We start from the raw sequence: 25964 nt of genomic DNA on the forward strand, positions 1-25964 counted from the left end.
GTGATATTTCAGTTTTTCTTTTTTAATAAATCTGCAAAAATGTCAACAATTCTGTTTGTTTTCTGTCAATATGGGGTGCTGTGTGTACATTAACGAGGAAAAAAAATTAACTTAAATGATTTTAGCAAATGGCTGCAATATAACAAAGAGTGAAAAATTTAAGGGGATCTGAATACTTTCCGTTCCCACTGTATACCCATTTACATTTGCTGTATTTTGAAATATTCTTTAATTTAAAATCATGTGAGAGATTGCAAAAAAGATGGGGACTGATAAAAATGATAGAAAACTAGAGCATCTAACATGTATACTTCATTCATTCATGTAATGAAAATAGTATCATTAGTATTAATCAGCATGGATTCATGAAGGATCGTTCTTGCCAGACCAATCTATTAACATTCTATTAAGAAGTGTGCTGCCATCTAGATAAAGGAAGGCCTGTCGATGTGGTGTATCTGGATTTTGCGAAGGCATTTGATACAGTTCCCCACAAACGTTTGTTGGCATGGACCATAGGTTATGTACTTAGATAGAGAACTGGTTACAGGGGTGGGTCCAAAGGGTGGTGATAAATAGGTAGTGATAAATCGTGAGTACTCAGAATGGTCCGGTGTGATAAGTGGGGGCCCCCAGGGATCTGTCCTGGGACCAATTCTGTTTAATTTATTAATAAACAATATAGAGGATGGGATAAATAGTTCAATCTCAGTATTTGCAGATGACACACCGCTAAGCAGGGCAATAACTTCTGCGCAGGATATGAAAACCTTACAAGAAGACCTAAATAAAATAATGGGGTGGGCAACTACATGGCAAATGATGTTTAATGTTGAACAATGTAAGGTAATGCATTTGGGTGATGAAAATACGAATGCAAATTACTCGCTAGAGGGAAAACCTCTGGGGAAATCCAGGATGAAAAAGGACCTGGGGGTCCTAGTAGATGACAGGCTCAGCAATGGCATGCAATGTCAAGCTGCTGCAAGCAAAGCCAACAGAATTATAGCATGCATTAAAAAGGGGATTTACTCCAGGGATAAAACGATAATTCTCCCACTCTACAAGACTTTGGTCCGGCTGCATCTTGAGTATGCCGCCCAGTTCTGGGCACCAGTCCTCAAGAAGGATGTGCTGGAAAGAGTTCAGAAGAAGGGAGAACAAAGCTAATAAAGGGACTGGAGGACCTCAGTTATGAGAAAGGACTACAAGCATTGAACTTATTCTATCTGGAGAGGAGACACTTGAGAGGGGATATGATAGCAATGTACAAATAGCTTACTGGTGACCCTAGCATAGGGAAAAAACTTTTCATTAGGAGAGAGTTTAAAAAGACATGTGGCCATTCACTGAAATTGGAAGAGAATCAGTTCAACCTTAAACTGCGCAGAGGGATCTTTACTGTCAGAGCGATAAGGATGTGGAATTCTCTTCCACAAACAGTGGTATCAGCAGGGATTGTCGATAGTTTCAAAAAAACTATTAGATGGGCATCTTAATGATCACAACATACAGGGATATACGATTTACCATTGACATAAACACATGCACACACACACCACCGGTTGAACTGGATGGACTGGTGTCTTTTTTCAACCTTACCAACTATGTAACTATGTAATTGTTATTGTTCATTCAGTCATTTATCTGTTCATATCCTTCCCATGTCTAATTTATGCATTCATCATTTATTTTCTGTCTGTCCTTCAATAACTGATTACTTGAAATTATGTTCTATAGCTGATTGTGATCACTAATTATACATTATGTTTACAATAAATACAGTGAGGCTTGTCCGATAAAGCAGTGCAAAATCCGACATCGATGTGCAAAATGAAGTAATCCATGGTAATCAATCAGATGTATGATTTAATTTCTTAACTGAAGTAAATCAAAAGCTGATTTGTTGCTATGGATAACCGCACATCTAGAAATAATTTAAGTTCTTTGCACTGTCTTATTAAATAAACACACAACAGCCATAAGTTTCATTATTTCTAGCAAAGAAAGAAATGTAGGAAACTCATATAACTTCCAATTTTTTTTGTGAAAAATGAATTCTTTTTGTGCCTGTGTCCCCAATCAGTGATTGAATTTTCTAATGTACCTCTTGTGGCACATGCTTTTTATTGTAAGATACAAATAACACCACTTGGGTGCTCTCTGTTAATGTTGCCAGTCCTTCTCCATACATTGAAGCAGTGCCAAAATGTTTCCGCAACACAACTAAGTACCAAGAGGTATAAACATAATAATATTTTGGGAAATTATGCTTCAGTCTAAATCACAGGACACATAAGTGTTCTATAATAACCCATGATGGGATTAAACTGTGAGTAATCACCTTCCTCCACAGTGGAGTCCAACTGAGTTACTTTGATGACAAGTAAGTCCACTCTCTCCTGCAGGGAATTCATCCTCATATAGAAACTGTTTGCTTCATTAAAAAGCTCCCCAAAGATGTCCTCTGCATGTCGACCTGCGTAACAGGGAAGAAAAAAAAAATGGAAGGAAACTATGCTGGTTAACTATGTGCTGGAAATTAGGTTGAAAGCTTCTTATTGCCTGTCACACATTGATATGCCTTAGAGGGAATCTACCACTGCAAACATGGGAGCTGCTATTCCTGACTTGGTTTTGAAGTGTGCATGCTACAGAGTCTGTCATCATTATCCTTGTTCACTAGTTGGTGAGTCACTTTTCGAGAACAAGCATGCAACTAGTGAACAGGAGACCTGATATGTGCACCCTTGTTTCAGGTAAGTGACTCCCCAAGAAGTGCTGGAATGGTTAGGATGTCAGCTCTAAAGCCTAAACCTTCAAAATCAGCAATAGTAATTTTTATATTTCTGTGCTGAAAGGGTCTTTTTAGGGTGATGTCACAGTTGTAAAACAGGTTGAGAATCACCTGGTAAAATGTCCACACTGGGCTTATCATCTCACTAGTGAAGCATGGTTAAGGAGAAGATTTTCTAAGCAGTGGTGCCTTTGGTTTGCTTGACCAATGCCTAGTTGTGCTATTTTGGTCCCTTTCCTCTATATCAGTGATGGTGAACCTTGGCACCCCAGATGTTTTGGAACTACATTTCTTCTGATGCTCATGCACGCTGCAGTGTAGTTGAGCATTATGGGAAATGTAATTCCAAAACATCTGGGTCGTCAAGGTTCGCCATACCTGCTCTATATTTACTGCTTCTGCCTAGCCCTGCCATTTTCAGTTAATCTTCCATACCATATTAGCACTGAGCTGGAAAAACTGCTGCACTCTCCTCAAATAATAATTCCAGGTTTGGCTATATTATACAAAGCTATACTGGTCCAACTTGGATAAATGTAACTGTATAGATATCATAACTAGCCAATGCCCCGGGAAGCTGGGAATCTCTAAGTAAGACACTGCTGCTTCAGTGATCTCCACTTGCTCCTGGGTCCCAGCACTGAATGGACGCACTCCTGTTTACTGAACACAGGAGGTTGGCTGCTCGGCATGGGCGTCATTCAGAGAATGCTTTGCATCTTCTGTATAAATGAAAACGTTCTCTGATTGGATAAGGTGAAGAGGCGGGGTGGCTATCTACCTCACTCAACCAGAGAATGCTTTGCATTCATTCAGAAAACAAGGAATTCTCTGAATGGCACCTGTACTGAGCATCTGACCTTCTGTATTCACAATGCATCAGGCTGGCTGCTCAGCACGGGACCCGGAAGCAAGTGGAGAACACTGGAGTAGCAGTGTCTACTTCAGCGATTTCTCCATACAACCAATTTATTTGTCCTGGGACTTGAAGGCACAGCACATACAACCAATGAATAACTAGTTTCCAACATTGTTGTTTTATAAATGAATAAATATTGCATACAAAAATAGGATAAAATGGTAAAAAGCTGATTTATAATGAATCCATATAAATGCATTTCATACATAAATAAATATAGTGTTGACTATATACAACCCAACTGGCCATACATAATCATAACAAAAATCGGATTCCTCCTGTATTGAACTGTATTGTAACTGTACTGCATTTCATGACTCTTTGTTCACTCTTCAGGAATAGATGCATGCATAGTAATGCCACGTACACACGATCGGAATTTCGGCCCCCAAAAGAACCATGAGAGCTTTTCGTCGGAAAATGCGACCGTGTGTATGCCCCATCGGTCTTTTGCTGGCAGAATTCCAGCCAGCAAAAAGATTGGGAGCATGGTCTCAATTTTTTCGGTCGGGAAAAGTTCCTATCCAAAAATGCGATCGTCTGTGGCAATTCCGACGCGCAAAATCCCTACGCATGCTCGGAAACAATTCGACGCATGCTCGGAAGCACTGAACTTCATTTTCTCGGCTTGTCGTAGTGTTGTACGTCACTGCGTTCTTGATGGTCGTAATTTCAGCAAACTTTTGCGTGACCGTGTGTATGCAAGGCAAACTTGAGCGGAATCCCGTCGGAAAAGTCGTCATATCTCTTTCCGACGAGAAATCCGCTCGTGTGTACGCGGCATATCTGTAAAATAAAACATCAGGCATTTAACATACCTAATGGCACGGCTCAAAATCTCAAGTCATGAGCTACTAGCCAGGCCTTAAGAGTTACTCGCCACCAGTTGCCCCAACCAACCCCTACCCTGCCCCTAATTCTGCCCCTAAACACGCCCTCATAAATGATCACATGAAATGACACCTAAATGTTTTATGCAGAATTAAGTTACAAAAATAAATATTAACAACCACTTTTTCACTGCCCATCAGTGAAGCCTCACCTGTGCTCATCAATGCAACCTCACTTGTGCCCATCAATGCAGCCTCACCTGTGCTCATTAATGAAATCTCACCAGTGCTCATCAATGCAGCCTCACCTTTGCCCATCAATGCAGCCTCACCTGTGTCCATCAATGCAGCCTCATTGCTTATCAATGCAGCCCCACCTGTGCCCAACAATGCAGCCTCACCTGTGCCCAACAATGCAGCCTCACTGCTCATTATTATTATTATACAGGATTTATATAGCGTCAACAGTTTGCACAGTGCTTTACAACATGGGGGGCAGACAGTACACTTACAATACAAATTAATACAGGAGGGATCAGAGGGCCCTGCTTGTTAGAGCTTACAATCTAGAAGGGAGGGTCAAGTGGAACAAAAGGTAATAACTGTGGGGGATGAGCTGATAGAGAAAATGTAAATACAGTTGTTAGGTGTGGGTAGGATAGGCTTCTCTGAAGAGAATGGTTTTAAGGGATTGTCTAACAGTTAATAGAGTAGGAGATAAACGGACAGATTGGGGTAAGGCCTTCCATAGAATTGGAGAGGCTCTGGAAAAGTCCTGGAGGCGAGCATAGAAGGAGGTGACGAGGGAGCTAGAGCAGGAGGTCTTGAGAGGTACGAAGAGGTTGGTATTTAGAGACTAGGCTAATGATCATCAATGCAGCCTCACTGCTCATCAATGCAGCCTCACCTGTGCCCAACAATGCGGCCTCACCTGTGCCCACCAATGCAGCTTCAACTGTGCCCAACAATGCAGCCTCCCTGTGCTCATCAATGCAGCCTCACTGGTGCCCAACAATGCAGTCTCACTTGTGCCCAACAATGCAGCCTCACCTGTGCCTGACAATGCAGCCTCGTTGCTCATCAATGTAGCCTCACCTGTGCCCAACAATGCAGCTTCACTGCTCATCAATGCAGCCTCACCTGTGCCCAACAATGCAGCCTCACCTGTGCCCACCAATGCAGCCTCAACTGTGCCCAACAATGCAGCCTCCCTGTGCTCATCAATGCAGCCTCACTGGTGCTCAACAATGCAGTCTCACTTGTGCCCAACAATGCAGCCTCGCTGCTTATCAATGCAGCCTCACCTGTGCCCAACAATGTGGCCTCACCTGTGCCCACCAATGCAGCCTCAACTGTGCCCAACAATGCAGCCTCCCTGTGCTCATCAATGCAACCTCACTGGTGCCCAACAATGCAGTCTCACTTGTGCCCAACAATGCAGCCTCACCTGTGCCCGACAATGCAGCCTCACTGCTCATCAATGTAGCCTCACCTGTGCCCAACAATGCAGCCTCACTGCTCACCAATGCAGCCTCCCCTGTGCCGACAATGCAGCCTCACCTGGGCCCAACAATGCAGCTTTACCTATGCCCATGAATGCAGCCTCCCCTGTGCCCAACAATGCAGCCTTACATGTGCCCAACAATGCAGCCTCACCTGTGCACATCAATGCAGCCTCCCCGGTGCCCATCAGTGCAGCCTCACCTGTGCCCATCAGTGCAGCCTTACCTGTGCCCATTAGTGCCACCTCACCTGTACCCGACAATGCAGCCTCACCTGGGCCCAACAATGCAGCTTTACCTATGCCCATGAATGCAGCCTCCCCTGTGCCCAACAATGCAGCCTTACATGTGCCCAACAATGCAGCCTCACCTGTGCACATCAATGCAGCCTCCCCGGTGCCCATCAGTGCAGCCTCACCTGTGCCCATCAGTGCAGCCTTACCTGTGCCCATCAGTGCCACCTCACCTGTACCCAACAATGCAGCCTCACCTGTGCCCAACAATGCAGCCTCCCTGTGCCCAACAATGCAGCCTCCCTGTGCCCATCAATGCAGTCTCATCTTTGTCCATCAATGCAACCTCACCTGTGCCTAATAATGCAGCCTCACCTGTGTCCATCAATGCAGCCTCACCTGTGTCCACAATGCAGCCTCACCCATGCCCAACAATGCAGCCTCATTTGTGCTCAACAATGCAGCCTCACCTGTGCCCAACAATGCAGCCTCACCTGTGCCCAACAATGCAGCCTCACCTGTGTCCATCAATGCAGCCCCACCTGTGTCCATCAATGCAGTCTCACCTGTGCCCAACAATGCAGTCTCACCTGTGCCCAACAATGCAGCCTCACCTATGCCCAACAATGCAGCCTCATTTGTGCTCAACAATGCAGCCTCACCTGTGCCTAACAATGCAGCCTCACCTGTGTCCATCAATGCAGCCCCACCTGTGTCCATCAATGCACCCTCACCTGTACCCAACAATGCAGCCTCACTGCCCTTCAATGCTGCTTCACCCGTGCAAGGGAAGAGACAGGAGAGGAATTGGATTGCCAGCTGGATCATCAGAGAGGGGAACGTTGCTGCACCAGCTTTCATTTGAATTGCTGAGTGTTCCCCATGCTCGCCGTCACATACAGCCTCGCCTCTTGGCCCGGGTACTTTGATATACGTCACCCATCCTGGCATTGGATCGGTGTTCTGTCTATCAAAGTACCCGGGCCAAGAGGCAGGGCTGTATGTGAGGGGGAGCATGGGGAACACTTGGCAATACAAATAAAAGCTGTTACATCGATGTTCCCCGCTCTCTGATGATCCAGCCGGCAATCCTCTTCCTCTCCTCTCTCTTAACCTGGGCAAGTGCTGGGAGAAGGGCTCCTATTTAACCTGTTGTGGAAATTTTTTGTTAATGTATGTTGTCAGATGTCCCCCAGTGAAATACAGTGTCACTACTGTATTTCTATTTGAATATATACATGTGCGTGTGATTGGTTCTTTTGAAAGAATACAAGTGTCTGATTGGCTGATTCTGAAGCCACCACCTTCCTTATTTATTTATTGTTTATTCATGCTGACAGTATAAATAAAAGGAGTAAAAGCATTCAAGGCAGGATTCTGCTAAGCTCAAGGTCATACCAGCATCTGTCTGTGTTACTTGGGGAAATACAAAGCGCGCTTTCCCGGCATTATATGAAAGCTGTTTTTGTGCTTTTAAGCGCAAAGAAATTATATGCTTATAGGGAGAAGCTAAAAATTTCCCTCACATTTATGGCAGGCCAGAAAGGAAGCCAACAGATCTTCCTAATTCAGTGGACCTCGAGGGGGAATAATGATCTAGAACCAGACCAGCAAAAGCCAGCCTATGATAAGACAACCATACGTTTTGTGTTCGGAATCTTGATTCCCTGTCCACTGTATGGGTAAGATCTGCCAGGCATAGAACCGTATGTTTTTTGTCGCTTTCTGTATAATGACGGGACTTTTCTTGTAGGTTATATTTTTGTCATTGTAAGTAGGTCTATTAATTGGGGAAGCACCTATATTTAAATCCTCTATAGGTCCCATTTAATACAAACCTAAAGTGAATGCTGAGTGTGACTGAGCAGGCTGTGTAAGTATATGCTGTGTAATAAGTATATGAGAAATAGAATGTGGTGCTCGCCCCCCCATTCCGAGGCAGCCCACACTCCCCAGCAATCATTTTCCACTCACAAAATGCGAGTAGGCGAGTGGAAAATTTGACTGTTAATGGTATCTTGTAATACATACAGTAAGGTAATTTTAACCTCAAAAGCCGCCTTTCCTTTATTCCTTTATCTCTCTGGACTGGACTCAGACTTGGGTGCTTTTTTTCCCTTCCTTTTTCTTTTTTTCATACCACCATGTGCAGTTTTTTGCACCTTTCACAAACTGATCATGTGTTTTTTCTAATTGCTGCTAGATTGCAGCCAGTGCTACACTTTATTTTAGTTTATCGCTTATTCTTACTTTAATATTAGTTTAATAGTATAATGAAAGTTCTTGGTGATTTACAGTCAGGTCCATAAATATTGGGACATCTATACAATTCTAATCTTTTTGGCTCTATACACCCCCACAATGGATTTGAAATGAAACGAACAAGATGTGCTTTAACTGCAGACTTTCTGCTTTAATTTGAGGGTATTTACATCCAAATCAGGTGAACGGTGTAGGAATTACAACAGTTTGTATATGTGCCTCCCACTTTTTAGGGACCAAAAGTAATGGGACAGATTAACAATCATCCATCAAACTTTCACTTTTTAATACTTGGTTGCAAATCCTTTGCAGTCAATTACAGCCTGAAGTCTGGATCGCATAGACATCACCAGACGCTGGGTTTCATCCCTGGTGATGCTCTGCCAGGCTTCTACTGCAACTGTCTTCAGTTCCTGCTTGTTCTTGGGGCATTTTTCCTTCAGTTTTGTCTTCAGCAAGTGAAATGCATGCTCAATCGGATTCAGGTCAGGTGATTGACTTGGCCATTGCATAACATTCCACTTTTTTCCCTTAAAAAACTCTTTGGTTGCTTTCGCAGTATGCTTCGGGTCATTGTCCATCTGCACTGTGAAGCACTGTCCAATGAGTTCTGAAGCATTTTGCTGAATATGAGCAGATAATATTGCAGAAACACTCCAGAATTCATCCTGCTGCTTTTGTCAGCAGTCACATCATCAATAAATACAAGAGAACCAGTTCCATTGGCAGCCATACATGCCCACGCCATGACACTACCACCACCATGCTTCACTGATGAGGTGGTATGCTTTGGATCATGAGCAGTTCCTTTCCTTCTCCATACTCTTCTCTATCCATCACTCTGGTACAAGTTGATCTTGGTCTCATCTGTCCATAGGATGTTGTTCCAGAACTGTGAATGCTTTTTTAGATGTTGTTTGGCAAACTCTAATCTGGCCTTCCTGTTTTTGAGGCTCACCAATGGTTTACATCATGTGGTGAACCCTCTGTATTCACTCTGGTGAAGTCTTCCCTTGATTGGTAATTTTGACACACATACACCTACCTCCTCGAGAGTGTTCTTGTTCTGGCCAACTGTTGTGAAGGGTGTTTGCTTCACCAGGAAAAGAATTCTTCGGTCATCCATCACAGTTGTTTTCCGTGGTCTTCCGGGTCTTTTGGTGTTGAGGAGCTCACCAGTGCGTGCTTTCTTTTTAAGGATGTTCCAAACAGTTGATTTGGCCACACCTAATGTTTTTGCTATCTCTCTGATGGGTTTTTTTTTTTTTTTCAGCCTAATGATGGCTTGCTTCACTGATAGTGACAGCTCTTTGCATCTCATATTGAGAGTTGACAGCAACAGATTCCAAATGCAAACAGCACACTTGAAATGAACTCTGGACCTTTTATCTGCTCCTTGTAAATGGGATAATGAGGGCATAACACACATCTGGCCATGGAACAGCTGAGCAGCCAATTGTCCCATTACTTTTGGTCCCTTAAAAAGAGAGAGGCACATATACAAACTGTTGTAATTCCTACACCATTCTCCTGATTTGGATGTAAATACCCTCAAATTAAAGCTGAAAGTCTGCAGTTAAAGCACATCTTGTTCATTTCATTTCAAATCCATTGTGGTGGTGTATAGAGCCAAAAAGATTAGAATTGTGTCGATGTCCCAATATTTATGGACCTGACTGTATATTGCAGCCAGCATTACACATTATTTTTGTTGCTTATTACCCATTTTGTTTTCATTATTTATTTATCAATATATGCTTAAACTTAATTTATAGAGGGGGGTGTGGCTTGACGGCATGTGCGGTTGGCTGCAGTTTAACCAGCCTAAGTGACTCACAGAGCGGCTTCAGAGAAGTAAAAGCGTACCCACGAGTAGCCCAGACATCCTAGTAGCCCAGGTGAACCATGTCAAAACAGAAGAAAGATGTTAAGCTCCCCAGAAAGCTCACTGCCTACTTCACCTCACCAGGCCTGGCAAGTGGCGCCGGCATCATGAAATCACAGCGTGGCTCTCCTCCTCACACTCCAGTCAGAGCCCCACGCTGCCTCCGGGAATCCCGTGATCTCCTGAATCATAGGGTGAGTGCTCTCCTCCTCCAAATCAGGTGAACGGTGTAGGAATTACAACAGTTTGTATATGTGCCTCCCACTTTTTAGGGACCAAAAGTAATGGGACAGATTAACAATCATCCATCAAACTTTCACTTTTTAATACTTGGTTGCAAATCCTTTGCAGTCAATTACAGCCTGAAGTCTGGATCGCATAGACATCACCTAAGTGACTCACAGAGCGGCTTCAGAGAAGTAAAAGCGTACCCACGAGTAGCCCAGACATCCTAGTAGCCCAGGTGAACCATGTCAAAACAGAAGAAAGATGTTAAGCTCCCCAGAAAGCTCACTGCCTACTTCACCTCACCAGGCCTGGCAAGTGGCGCCGGCATCATGAAATCACAGCGTGGCTCTCCTCCTCACACTCCAGTCAGAGCCCCACGCTGCCTCCGGGAATCCCGTGATCTCCTGAACCATAGGGTGAGTGCTCTCCTTCCAACTCACCTACCACATCCAGCCCTGCCTAAACTAGGCTCAGAACAGAAGAGCCACAGCAGGCCCAGCCTGTCACAGCTCCTTGCCTGTTCTCCCCCCTCCCCGCCACAGCAATCATGAGTGCTGGATGCCTTTCCTGCCTCAGATCAGCCACTGTCTGAGAATACCATGAAGAGCATATTGCTCTCACGGATGCAAACTTTGTATACCGATTTATCCTGTTTTTCCTCATTATCTACAACTGTACATCAGCATGATCAAAACAATACCCATAGAAACAAAAATGGGAGACATACTCTCTGCACATAATAAGCTAGTTGACAGATTTGAAGACCATGAAGATTAACTCCAATTAATCAATCTAAAGCTTGCAGACCTGGAGCATCGCTCCAGGCGTAATAATATCAAGGTCCACAATATCCCAGAGTCAATCCAACAATCAGAACTAGTACAATACCTGTAGTCCCTGATGTGCACCCTATTACCTGACCTAACAATCCGTGACATGGAAATTGACAGGGCACACAGAGTCCCCAAGCCACAGCACCTCCCAGCCTCCACACCCAGGGATGTATTGGCCCACGTCCACTTTTTCACGGTGAAAGAGAAAGTCATGTATGAAGCAAAACGAGCGGTGAGGCTTCCTGACCCTTTTACTAACATCGCTCTGTACACTGATTTATCCAAGGCGACCATGGAAAATCGCAGACAGCTGGCAACTATAACCAAACACAAAGAACAGAATCATAAAATATCATATAAATGGGCTTCTCCACTAAACTGCTCATTACACACCAAAACAAAACTCATGCAGTGCGGACCCTCCCTGTGGGACTTAAACTTCTAAGGAACTAGCACATCATTCCAGAAGAAATTCTGGACCCTTCTGACCAACTTCCAACACCTGGAAACTGGAGGGGCTTACTAAGATGTCTGAAGTTACAGAGTATACCCTTCTCTGCACCCATCCCACCAAACGGCTGTAAAACTGCAGCGCATATATCCAGTACCCGCCTGACTGTTCAGTGATCCCTGTTCCACGTTGTACAAAGAGGCGCACTTTCCCCCACTGATTGTTTGCAGTAGTTTCTGCACATTGAGCCCAGGTTTCATTGGTTCTAGGGCTCTCCCTTTTTAAACACAGACTCCCCACCCGAAACCAGCACCAGCCAACCTCCAACCACCTTCCAACCAAGTTACTCCTTGATCTCTCCTACATTGGACAAGCGACAACTCACATTGTCCACACAACATAGAGACAGACTAGCAAAATTCTTTACACCTATCAAGTACCACCCTTACGTGGGATCAATCTATCCTGTCTTTACTCCCTCAAAATGGCTTTCAAAATAGTCACTATAAATGCCAGGGGCTTAAACTCGACCACAGAAAAGATCTGCACTTCTCAGAGAAGCCAACAATCAAAAAGAGACACATTACAAGTCAAGCTACACCAATCCATTACAGACCCCCAAGGTCGCTTCCTATTTCTTATATGTGACATTAACCAATTCACCTTCATACTGATCAACATATATGGGCCAAAGAAGCAACAACTGCGATTCGACAAACAACTATACAAGAAGGTAACATGAATCCAAAAAGGAAGGCTTCTTGTTGGTGGCAACTTTAACATAATTGGAGACTCAATTCTGGACACTACATCCACAGTTAGACACCATCAATCTGCCCTAAACCCTTTTCTTCAAACAAACGATCTCTTTGATCCGTGGAGATGCCAACACGGAAATGAGCAGGACTTTTCCTATTTCTTCTCCTCTCAACTCTCACACTCCCATATTGACTTCTTTTTTGTTGACAAAATCACCCTTGAGGACGTGACAAACTCCGAGACCGAATCCATTACATGGCCGGACCATGCACTTGTCTCCATTACCGTGGGAAACTGTAGACCTAGAACAACTCGACTATGGAGGCTTGACGCTCATCTCATCACAGATCCAAGAAACATTCAAAAACTTTGAGCACCACTCCTATTTTAAATTGAACGACCAAACGGACACTGATCGGTTTGTACTTTGGTCGGCATATAAAGCCTACATGCATGGGCTCCTAATTAAACTTCATAGTAATGCTAAGAACTAGAGGTCTAGGCAAGTTGATGAGGTCCTTTCCCGGATTTCCCACTTAGAAAACCAAAGCAAACAGGCTCCCTCCCACAAACTAGCCAGCAAACTCCTCGAGCAGAGACAAAAACTCTGCTCACTTTTACTCTATAAATTTGAAAACAAACTTAAATTAACTAAAGCCAAATACTATGCCTTAGGTAATAAGGCTGGAGCTCTTTTAGCCCGACAAGTCAAAGCCCAACACGCTAAGTGTAAAATAGCCTTCCTCCACCACCCTACCACCAAACAACTTCTCACAAACCCACAGGATATAGCTAATGCCTTTAGCGATTACTACTCCTCTCTCTACAATCTTACAAATGACGTAGCTACTCCTCAACAAACAGACCAAAATATACAAAGCTTCCTATCCTTGATTGACCTCCCAGCTATAACCCCTACCCAATCAGCAGAACTCTCCTAACCATTCTCAGATGAAGAAGTTCTAAAAGCCATCAATACTCTCCCTCTCCAAAAATCACCTGGAGAAGATGACTACACTAACGATTTTTACAAGAAATTCACCAAACTCTTCACCCCCCACCTCACTGCACTCTTCAACTCTGCTGCCACCTCTGGTTCTCTTCCGATTGACATGCTACGCTCAATTATCACTATCATTCCCAAACCAGAGAAAGACCCTACTTCTACAACTAATTACAGGCCCATATCGCTCCTTAACACTGAGTCATTGCATCTAGATTGCTGAAATGTCTTCCTTCTCTTGTGCACCAAGACCAAGTTGGCTTTATGCCAGACAGACAAGCTCCAGATGCAACTGGAAGAGTCATCAATCTGATTCATCAAATCACCTGATCACGAGCGCCTTCGCTGCTTCTCTCCTTAGACGCAGGGAGGGCTTTTGACAGAGTGCACTGGGGATTCCAGAAAGCAGTACTATCTAAATTAGGAATCACAGGCTGGTTTCAATCTGCGATACTCTCACTTTATTCAAACCCCTCAGCTAAAGTTTTAACTGTCTAAACCATTCAGGATCTCTTATGGCACCCGCCAAGGTTGCCCGCTCTCCCCTTTCACTTTTGCTTTCATTATGGAACCCCTAGCAGCGAGGATTAGAGGGGACAAGCACATACCAGGCATCATGCACAACGAAATGGAACATAATATAAGCCTCTTTGCCGTTGATGTCAAACTTCTAATCATGAACCCAGACCAATCTTGCCGATGATGTCATACTTCTGATCATGAACCCAGACCAATCCATGCCTGCAATTCAAGACATCATTACCCAATTTAGCTTAGCCTCCTTCTATAAACTTAATTCCTCAAAGTCCCTGATCCTCCTGCTGAATCTCACAAACAGACAAAAGTCCCTCCTGGAAGAATCTTTTCCTTATTCTTGTATAAGTCAATCTATCCCATACCTAGGGATAAAGTTAGCCCCCTCGCTACCTCACCTCTATGATTTTAACTACTGTGCCTTCCAAAAACTGCTTCCCCAACTACTAAACCAACTGCACACAACAGGCCTATCTAAACTAGGAAGGATTGCCTCCTTTAAGATGTTAATCCTTCCCAAACTACTCTAATTATTCCGCACAATAATTTTACCTATACCTCATTCTTTCTTTACCTCAATACAAAAACAAATTTTGAAATATGTATGTGATACTAAATCAGCCAGATGCACCCACTACACCCTAACCAGTCATCACAAAAAGGGAGATGTGAGTCTTCCTCACATATAAACCTACTACTATGCTTCTATCCTGGACCAGCTTTACTACTGGTTGCACCCGAATCCTAATAAAACCTGGTCAATCATAGAATCATCATACTACATACCTAATAACCTGCGTGACATCCTTTGGATTACTTCTGCGGGGTCTCCTCCTAACACAATGACTACTTCCCTGTCAATTACAGTCTCACTGACAGTCTGGAAGAAATTCACCCAGAGGACATCCATAGCTCAGCCATCTCACACACTACTGATCCCTCTTAGAAGGCTAACAATGCATTTGTCAAATCTTAAAGTACAACACTGGCAGAAACGATTAAAAGATTAGTAGCATATCAGATCTCTACAATAAAGATACTCTAAAACCCTTCATAGAACTCCAAACTGAATACAACATCCCTCAAACTAAAGCCTTTACATATATGAGGATCTCCCACTATCTTCAAACGTCTAAAATTCCCACTGGGGTCAAACTACCTGAACCACTCCACAACTTCTACACATGCACGGAATACCCAAAACATGGTATCTCCACAATGTACTCAGCCCTTAGTGACAACCGGAACTACTCTCAAATCACATCCCTCTCAAAATGGGCAGAAGAACTAAATATAATTGTCACTCTCGACATGTGGTCGCGAGCCTTTAAGCACACCTTTACAGCTTTCCACTGCTATAATCACTGGGAATCATACCAGAAAACAATACACAGGTGGTATCTTACACCCTACCATCTCTCCAAATTTTTCCCAGGACACCCCTCCACCTGCTGGAGGACCTGTGGAAACACTGGCACCTTAGTACACATCCTGTGGTTTTGCAGATCCATAAGCTCATTCTAGAAACAAGTATTTGCTCTAATCTCCACAATATCACAGATTACAACAGCCTCTAATCCCTCGCTAGCATTACTACACCTTGGGATAGAAAAATTCCCCCCCAGGTCACAAATGGTAATCTTACACCTACTACTTGCGGCAAAACTGAACATTACCAAACTCTGGAAAACTACAGATCCCCCATCCATCTCCAATACAATTACAGATTTGAACCTTCAATGCAAAATGGAGAGACTAGTTGCTAGAAAAAAGTTTTTGTATTTGTGGTCATCCTGACTCACACGTCCAAAATGTACTGTAACTACCCAATGTTCTCCTTAACTTACTCCCATTTCTATATCACTTCTTTATTTTCTCATCCTTCCCCCTACTATGATAAAGCAAAACTGCCTACCTAGCTTGTAAGTATTAGAGCCCCTCTGGTGGCTATTGAGGTTACCATTTGGTATGTTACATGCCTGATGTTTTATTTTACAGATATTATACATCTACTCCTTAAGAGTAAACAAAGAGTCACGAAACGCGTCGATTTGTTGGATGCAATTTTTGTTTTAACATCTTCGCGCCGGCGCCTTAACTTGTTTACAAGTTATAAAAAATTTTCTTTGCTAGAAAATTACTTAGAACCCCCAAACATTATACATTTTCTAACATCCTAAAGAATAAAATGGCAGTCGTTGCAATACTTTCTGTCACACCGTATTTGCGCAGCGGGCTTACAAGCGCACTTTTTTTGGAGGAAATACCCTTTTTTGAATAAAAAAATAAGACAGCAGTAAAGTTAGCCCAATTTTTTTTTATTGTGTGAAAGATAATGGTACGCCGAGTAAATTGATACCCAACATGTCACACTTCAAAATTGCGCCCGCTCATGAAATGGCCACAAACTTTTACCCTTAAAAATCTCCATAGGCGATGTTTAAAAAATTCTACAGGTTGCATGTTACAGAGGTGGTCTAGGGCTAGAATTATTGCTCTCACTCTACCGATCACAGCGATACCTCACGTGTGTGGTTTGAACACCATTTTCATATGTGGGCGCTACTCAAGTATGCTTTCGTTTCTGCAAGCAAGCTTGGCGGGACGGGGCGCATTTACATTTTTTTTCCTTATTTATTTTACCTTTTATTTTTTATTTGTACACTGTTCTTTAAAAAAAAAAAAAAAAAATGTCACTTTTATTCCTATTACAAGGAATGAAAACATCCCTTGTAAAAGAAAAAAAGCATGACAGGACCTTTTAAATATGAGATCTGGGGTCAAAAAGACCTCAGATCTCCTATTTACACTAAAATGCAATAAGAAAAAAAAAATGTCATTTGAAAAAATCAAAACAAAAAAATGGCCCTTTAAGAGCTATGGGCGGAAGTGACGTTTTGATGTTGCTTCCACCCTGCAATGGTATGGAGACGGGTGGGGGCCATCTTCCCCTCACTCGTCTCCATACGGAGGAAGGAGAAGCATCAGATTGCCAGCTAGTTGCTGCCATAACAACGATATTCCTTTTCAAAGTTAGGACGTATATCAGCGTGCGGTGCTCCGGAAGTGGTTAACCGCTTGCCGACCAGCGCACGCCGATGTACGTCGGCAGAATGGTGCTGGTAGGCAAAAGGGCGTACAGGTACATTCTCTTTAAGTAGTGGTGTCGCGGGCACCGTGACCGTGGGTCCCCTGGACTTGATGTCCGCCGGGTGCCCGCGATCGTGTCATGTAGAGGAAGAACGGGGAGATGCTTTCGTAAACAAAGCATTTCCCCGTTCTACCTAGTGACAGGACAGTGATCACAGCTCTCTCTAATGGAGAGCTGTGATCACTGTCCTATGTGTTGAAGTCCAGCCCCCTAACAGTTAGAATCACTCCCCTAGGACACACTTAACCCCTTCACTGCCCCCTAGTAGTTAACCCCTTCACTGCCAGTGTCATTTACACAGTAATCAATGCATTTTTATAGCATCGATTGCTGTATAAATGACAATGGTCCCGAAATAGTGTCAAAAATGTCCGATGTGTCCGCCATAATGTCGCAGTCCCAATAAAAATCGCAGATTGCAGCCATTACTAATAAAAAATTTTTTTAAAAATGCCATAAAACTATCCCCTATTTTATAGACGCTATACATTTTGCGCAAACCAATCAATATACGCTTATTGCGATTTTTTACCAAAAATATATAGAAGAATACATATCAGCCTAAACTGAGGGAAAAAAAAATGTATATATATTTTTGGGAGATATTTATTATAGCAAAAAGTAAAAAATATTGCGTTTTTTTATAAATTGTCGCTCTTTTTTTGTTTATAGCATAAAAAATAAAAAACGCAGAGGTGATCAAATACCACCAAAAGAAATCTCTATTTGTGGGAAAAAAAGGACAGCAATTTTGTTTGGGTAAAACGTTGCACGACCGCGCAATTGTCAGTTAAAGCGACACAGTGCCGAATCGCAAAAAGTACTCTGGTCAAGAAGGGGGGAAAATCCCCCGGGGCTGAAGTGGTTAAGAGGTTTAGGATGTAGGGAGGCGGGATTTATTATCATGTGACCGCCGTGATTAGCTGTCATGGCGATCACATGATTGGAAAGCTCCCATTCGCAAGCAGCGATAGGGAACTTTCTATTAGGTGCTGGTAACTGTCCCGGGAGCACGCTCTCGGCGCAGCTATATTTGACCCAATCCACACAAATATGCGGCCACTCAGCGCCAGGCCCACCTGCCTGAGAGGCCGCATATTTGGGTGCGGCTGGCGCCAAGGGGTTAATTATGTATTGCCAGTTGGCTTGTATATGGTCAACAATGTTGGAAACTAGTTATTCATTGGTCGTATGTGCTGTGCCTCATTTAAAGTCCCATGACAAATAAATTTGTTTGTATGGAAATAATAATGAAGAGATGGAGGCATGTCACTGCATGCACCAGGCCACCTTCTTTTTTGTCTACTTCTGCGATTTCTGTTTCCAGAGGCATTAACCAGGTAGGATACCAAGCTGGACCAATGTAACTATGTATATACAGTATATATATACAGTAGGGAGTGGGCTGAACACCCCCCGCCCCCGGTTCAGTTCACACCAGAACATGCGACCAGGCAAAAAGTTTAAGTGAACATGCAACCCTATTAAAGACTATGAGACACGAACATGAAAAATCAAAAGTGCTAATTTTAAAGGCTTATATGCAAGTTGTTGCCATAAAAAGTGTATGGGAACCTGGGTACTGCCCCAGGGGTCATGTATGAATGCAAAAAAAAGTTTTTACAATTACCGTTTTTTCAGGAGCAGTGATTTTAATAATGCTTAAAGTGAAACAATAAAAATGAAATATTCCTTTAAATATCATGCCTGGGGGGTCCCCTTAGTCTGCCTGTAAAGTGGCGCATATGTGTGATGTGTGAAACAGTTCCACAGCAAAATGAAATTTCCAAAGGAAAAATGTAATTCAAACTTGCTTGTGGCTGTAATGTATTGCCGGCTCCAGGCACTATAGATAAAAAATCAAGTAAAAAAAACGGTGTGCGTCCCCCCCCCCACCAGTCCATACCAGGCCCTTCCAGTCTGGTATGGATTTTAAAGGGAACTCCATGCCAAAATTTTTTCAAAAACTGGCGTTGGGCCCCACCCAAAATACATACCAGACCCTTATCCGAGCATGCAGCCTGGAGGTCAGGATAGGGGGGGATGAGCAAGCGCCCCCCCCTTCTCCTTAACCATACCAGGCCACATGCCCTCAACATGGGGAGGGTGCTTTGGGGTGCCCTCCAAAGCACCTTGCCTCTTCCTGACAACCCTGGCCATTGGTTGTCGGGGTCTGCGGGCAGGGGGCTTATCGGAATCTGGAAGCCCCCTTTAATAGGGATCCCACCCCCCCAATGTGAATGGGTATCGGGTACATTGTACCCCTACCCATCAGTGTTGCCAACCTACCAGATTTAAATTTACTGACATGGCACCCAAAATTTCCTGGCACAGCCAAATTTTTACTGGCATTTCCAAAAGTTACAAAATTACAGTTTTAAGTGCAAATTTTAGTATTTAGGCTACAAATAAGTACAATATGCAATTAGCAATGTGATGTGTTAAGGTAGATATTAGGGCAAAAAACACATTTCTTATTTTATTTTTGATATAGTAAGTAGCTCAGGGACAGGACTCAGGAGGGCAAGAAATTAGAATAGGAAGGCACACACACACACATGAAGTTGACTCTTGGTCCCTTCAGTCCAGTCCAGTCTAGACAGTCCCGCTCCCGACCTGCCCTGCTTTTGTCCTGTAAACCCACTCACGAGGCTCTGGCCGCTCTGCTTGGCTCCCTTGCACCATGACATTGCACGACACGCTCGGGCACTGCCACCACCAGAGCTGCCCGAACACACTGTAGTGGGTACTCTGATGGTCTCGGCTGGCTCTGGACCGAGCCAAACACACAGCCGTATTTTTTACTGGCAACTTTTTCCTTTTACTGGCATTTACTGGCAGGAGAAAATTGCCTGTTTTTTACTGGCTGCCAGTAAAAATACTGACGGTTGGCAAAACTGCTACCCATTCATCAAAAAAGTGTTAAAAAGTAAAAAACCATAATAGACAGTTTTTGACAATTTCTTTATTAAAAAAGAAAAAAAAAAGTGCCCCGCGTTGTACATCCATCGTCAATCACGCCACCCAAAGGACCCGGAAAATAGAAAAAAAAGAATAAACTCTGCCTCCATGGGAGGCCTCCTGGCGACTGCTGTCTTTTCCCTTTGACAGCTCTTATATAGGCCATCCGCTGATGTAACCGGATGACCCCCACCCCTGTCTGACGTCACATGAGGTCCGAAGGGGGCGGGTCAATCGGTTACATCACCGGGTGGCCACGCCCTCGCCTATAAAACAGCTGTCACAGCCAAGAGACAGATGTCGCCGGTGTCAAGGCTGGGCTCAGCCCTTCCTTCTCTGAGCTGGCCGCTCAGCTGTCGGGTAATTGCCAGCTCCCATCTCTCTCCACAGTTACTCAGCTGTTGTTCATATCCTGCTCATCAGTCCTGCCTACTTAAGCCATCCAGTCTCTGCCTTCGCCTTGGTCAACATCACAAGAAACATCTCCTGCGTTCCTGTTTAAAGACTGCCTTGGCTGACATCCCTTCTGGCTCCCGATCCTGCTTGCTGTTCCACTACTTTGATCTCTGACTTCTGACTTGGCTGACTATCCGTTCCGGTAACTGAACACTGGCTATGTATTGACTACGTTAGTTCTTTTTACTTTTATTATTAAACAAGTGTGATTTAACTGTACTTCTGTCTCGGTCTGATTTCATGTTTTTTGACAGGCCTCCCACTGAGGCTGAGTTATTTAATTTTTTTCTATTTTTCGGGTCTGTTGAGCGGATTGATTAACGATGGATGGACATTGCTGGACACTTTTTTTTTCTCTTTTTTTAACCACTTATTGATCAGAAGAATTGGATTAGCAGCAAGGATGGGAAGTGTTATCATAATGGGGGATTTTAATTATCCAGACATAGACTGGGCGGAGGGAACCGCGCATTCATTTAAGGCTCGCCAGTTCCTTAGTGTCTTGCAGGACAATTTTATGGGCCAGGTGGTAGACGCACCAACTAGAAATAAAACATTACTGGATCTACTGATTACCAACAATACAGACCTGATAACAGATGTGGTAATACGGGGCAATTTAGGGAACAGCGATCACAGGTCAATTAGTTTCAGTATAAATCACACAAATAGGAAACATGAAGGGAAAGACACTGAATTTCAAAAGAGCCAACTTCCCTAAACTACAAACCTTGCTAAAAGGCATAAATTGGGATAAAATATTAGGAACAAAGAATACGGAGGAGAGATGGGTTTGCTTTAAGAGCATATTAAATAAGGGCATTAGCCAATGTATCCCATTGGGTAATAAATTTAAAAGAGCGAACAAACATCCTGGATGGCTTAACTCCAATGTAAAAATGCATATAAAAGCAAAGGAGAAGGCCTTCAAAAAATACAAGGTTGAGGGATCATCCTCAGCATTCAGAATTTATAAAGAATGCAATAAGAAATGTAAGGGTGCAATTAGGATGGCTAAGATAGAACATGAAAGACACATAGCGGAGGAGAGCAAAAGAAATCCCAAGAAATTCTTTAAGTATGTAAACAGTAAAAAAGGGAGGACAGACCATATTGGCCCCATAAAGAATGAGGAAGGACACCTGGTTACAAAGGATGGGGAGATGGCAAAGGTATTGAATTTATTCTTCTCCTCAGTCTTCACAAGTGAATCGGGGGGCTTTAGTAACCAAAACTGCAGTGTTTATCCTCATGACACATCACAGGAAGCACCTACATGGTTAACAGAGGACGGAATTAAAATTAGACTTGAGAAACTTAACGTTAATAAATCACCGGGACCAGATGGCTTGCATCCGAGGGTACTTAGGGAACTCAGTCAGGTGATTGCCAGACCGTTGTTCCTAATATTTACAGACAGTCTATTGACTGGAATGGTACCAGCTGATTGGAGAAAAGCCAATGTAGCACCAATATTTAAAAAGGGCCCAAAAAACATCCCTGGGAATTACAGACCAGTTAGCCTAACATCAATAGTATGTAAACTCTTGGAGGGGATGATAAGGGACTATATACAAGATTTTAGTAATAAGAATGATCTCATTAGCAGTAATCAGCATGGATTCATGAAGAATCGTTCTTGCCAAACCAATCTATTAACCTTCTATGAGGAGGTGAGTTGCCATCTAGATAAAGAAAGGCCCGTAGACGTGGTGTATCTGGATTTTGCAAAAGCATTTGACACAGTTCCCCATAAACGTTTACTGTACAAAATAAGGTGCGTTGGCATGGACCATAGGGTGAGTACATGGATTGAAAACTGGCTACAAGGGCGTGTTCAGAGGGTGGTGATAAATGGGGAGTACTCAGAATGGTCAGGGGTGGGTAGTGGGGTTCCCCAGGGTTCTGTGCTGGGACCAATCCTATTTAATTTGTTCATAAACGACCTGAGGATGGGATAAAGAGTTCAATCTCTGTATTTGCAGACGATACTAAGCTAAGCAGGGCAATAACTTCTCTGCAGGATGTGGAAATCTTGCAAAAAGACCTGAACAAATTAATGGGGTGGGCGACTACATGGCAAATGAGGTTCAATGTAGAAAAATGTAAAATAATGCATTTGGGCGGCAAAAATATGAATGCAATCTATACACTGGGGGGGAGAACCTCTGGGGAAATCTAGGATGGAAAAGGACCTGGGGGTCCTAGTAAATGATAGGCTCAGCAATGGCATGCAATGCCAAGCTGCTGCTAATAAAGCAAACAGAATATTGGCATGCATTAAAAGGGGGATCAACTGCAGAGATAAAACGATAATTCTCCCGCTCTACAAGACTCTGGTCCGGCCGCACCTGGAGTATGCTGTCCAGTTCTGGCTACCAGTCCTCAGGAGGGACGTACTGGAAATGGAGCGAGTACTAAGAAGGGCAACAAAGCTAATAAATGGTCTGGAGGATCTTAGTTATGAGGAAAGGTTGCAAGCACTGAACTTATTCTCTCTGGAGAAGAGACGCTTGAGAGGGGATATGATTTCAATTTACAAATACTGTACTGGTGACCCCACAATAGGGATAAAACTTTTTCGCAGAAGAGAGTTTAATAAGACTCGTGGCCACTCATTACAATTAGAAGAAAAGAGGTTTAACCTTAAACTACGTAGAGGGTTCTTTACTGTAAGAGCGGTAAGGATGTGGAATTCCCTTCCACAGGTGGTGGTCTCAGCGGGGAGCATTGATAGCTTCAAGAAACTATTAGATAATCACCTGAATGACCGCAATATACAGGGATATGTAATGTAATACTGACACATAATCACACACATAGGTTGGACTTGATGGACTTGTGTCTTTTTTCAACCTCACCTACTATGTAACTATGTAACTATGAATTTGCCCCCTAATGACCAGGCCATTTTTTTGCGATAAGGCACTGCGTCGCTTTAACTGACAATTGCGCAGTCGTACAACTTTGTACCCAAACAAAATGTATGTCCTTCTTTCCCACAAATAGAGCTTTGTTTTAGTGGTATTTGATCACCTCTGCGCTTTTTATTTTTTGCACTATGAACAAAAAAAGAGCAAAAATTTGGAAAAAAAAACAATATTTTTTACTTTTTGCTATAATAAATATCCCAAAAAAATGTAAAAAAAAAACAAATTTCTTCCTAAGTTTAGGCCAATATATATTCTGCTACATATTTTTGTTAAAAAAATCACAATAAGCCTATATTGATTTGTTTGCGCAAAAGTTATAGCGTCTACAAACTATGGGATAGATTTATGGCATTTTTATTATTATTATTTTTTTTTTTAGTAGTAATGGCGGTGATCTGTGACTTTTAGTGGGGCAGCAACATTACGGCGGACAGATCGGACACTTTTGACACTTTTTTGGGACCAGTGACATTTATACAGCGATCAGAGCTAAAAATAGCCACTGATTACTGTATAAATGTCGCTGGCAGGGAAGGGGTTAACACCAGGGGCCGATCAAGGAGTTAAGTGTTCCCTAGGGAGATGTTTCTAACTATGGGGGCTGGGCTGACTGGAGGCGGAGAGAGATCGTTGTTCCTAAACACTAGGAACAGACGATCTGTCTCTCCTCCCTTGACAGAAGGGGGATCTATTTGGCTGGTTGGCTCCCCCGCTCGTAAATGCGCACGCATGCGCCCAAAAATCGCCGCGCATGCACCAATGACGGTGATTAGTGCAGGGGAGCCAACTTCTGCAGTACAACTGCGGCGGGTGGTCGGTAACTAGTTAATAACCAGTTACTAGTAACTTACAAGTAGCTAGTCAAAAACTGTCTTTTGTGGTTTTTACTTTTTGACACTTTTTTGGTAAATGGGTAGGGGTACCCGATACCCATTCACATGGGGGGCGGGTTCTGGGGGCCCCCTTGTTAAAGGGGCTTCCAGATTCTGCTAAGCCCCCTGCCCACAGACCCTGACAACCAATGGCCAGGGTTGTTGGAAAGAGGCTCTTGTCCCCATCAACATGGGGACAAGGTGCTTTGGGGGGGACCCCAAAGCACCCTCCTCATGTTGAGGGCAAGCGGTCTGGTATGGTTCAGGAGGGGGAGTGCTTGCTCGTCCCCACCTTTCCTGGCCTGCCAGGCTGCTTGCTTGGATAAGGGTCTGGTATGGATTTTGGGGGGGAGGACCCCACGCCAATTTTTTTTTACATTTTGGCATGAAGTTCCTCTTAAAATCTATGTCAGACCCGAAAGGCCTGGTATGGATTTTGGGTGGGTCCCCACGCTGTTTTCTTTTTACATTTAGGCGTGGAGTTCCTTTTAAAATCCATACCAGACCCAAAGGGCCCATTATAGATTTTGGGGGGGGACCCCATGCCGTTTTTTTTCTTAATTCTGTTATAGGGTTCCCCTTAACCACTTCAATGCACTATATATATATATAAAACTGGCGTGCAGCTCAAGTTCACTCAATCTCCTCCACGTATCACACTACATACGGCTGCTGTGTAAGCACCCTTTTATAGTGTGGGATCCCCTGAGCCATGATTGGCCAAAGGCACCCTGCCTTAGGCCAATCATGGCTCTCTCAGCAGATCGCGCTGTGACTGACCAAAGCCTGCAGGTCAGGTGCATGCTTTGGTCAATCAGCAACCGTCAATGCACTGCGATCTCGCACAGTGCAATATGGGGCACTCCACAGCGCTCTAATTTTCCGCAAACGCCCTACATGTTTGGTTCATTTGCGAACAAACGAACACCCGATGTTCAAGTCGAACTTACCATCGAATCGAACATCGAGACCATCCCTAATATGCAGTATATAGCTATACCTGGAAATTTTCTTTAAAGCTTAAATTAAGCTAATATGTTTTTCCTAGTTTTGGATAGAGTGAAAAAGAGTTACAACTTTTGTTGGGTTTTCCATTTTTGTCTGTAACCCCAGCCATTCACATCATGTAAAAAATGTGATTCATCAGACCAGGCCACCTTCCAATGCTCCATTGTCTAGTTCTGATGCTCCCATGCCCATTTTAGGCTCTTTTGGCTGAGGACACGTGTCAGCATGAGCAGACCTGACCTGACCGGTCTATGGCTATGCAGCCTAATATGCACAAGCTGCAATTCACTGTGTGTTCTGACTTCCTTCTATCGGAACCAGTATTGACTTTTTCAACAATTTGAGCT

General features: G+C 43.5%; 1 protein-coding gene across 5 annotated transcripts in view; it reads right to left on the reverse strand.

The window, feature by feature from the left end:
* The window catches only part of LOC141108170 (actin-binding protein WASF3-like), a 176052-nt gene that overhangs the window by 47611 nt on the left and 102477 nt on the right, over positions 1-25964 (reverse strand). For 4 of the 5 annotated variants that reach the window (XM_073599490.1, XM_073599491.1, XM_073599492.1 and 1 more), the window contains one exon: positions 2345-2479. The exons of the other annotated variant lie outside the window; for it this stretch is intronic. In XM_073599490.1, the coding sequence (XP_073455591.1) occupies positions 2345-2479 (135 nt within the window). The remainder of the gene's footprint in view (positions 1-2344; positions 2480-25964) is intronic. 5 annotated transcript variants of the gene reach the window in all.

This window comes from Aquarana catesbeiana, linkage group LG09, assembly GCF_042186555.1.
Source record: "Aquarana catesbeiana isolate 2022-GZ linkage group LG09, ASM4218655v1, whole genome shotgun sequence".
In the NCBI taxonomy this organism is placed as follows: Eukaryota; Metazoa; Chordata; class Amphibia; order Anura; family Ranidae; genus Aquarana; species Aquarana catesbeiana.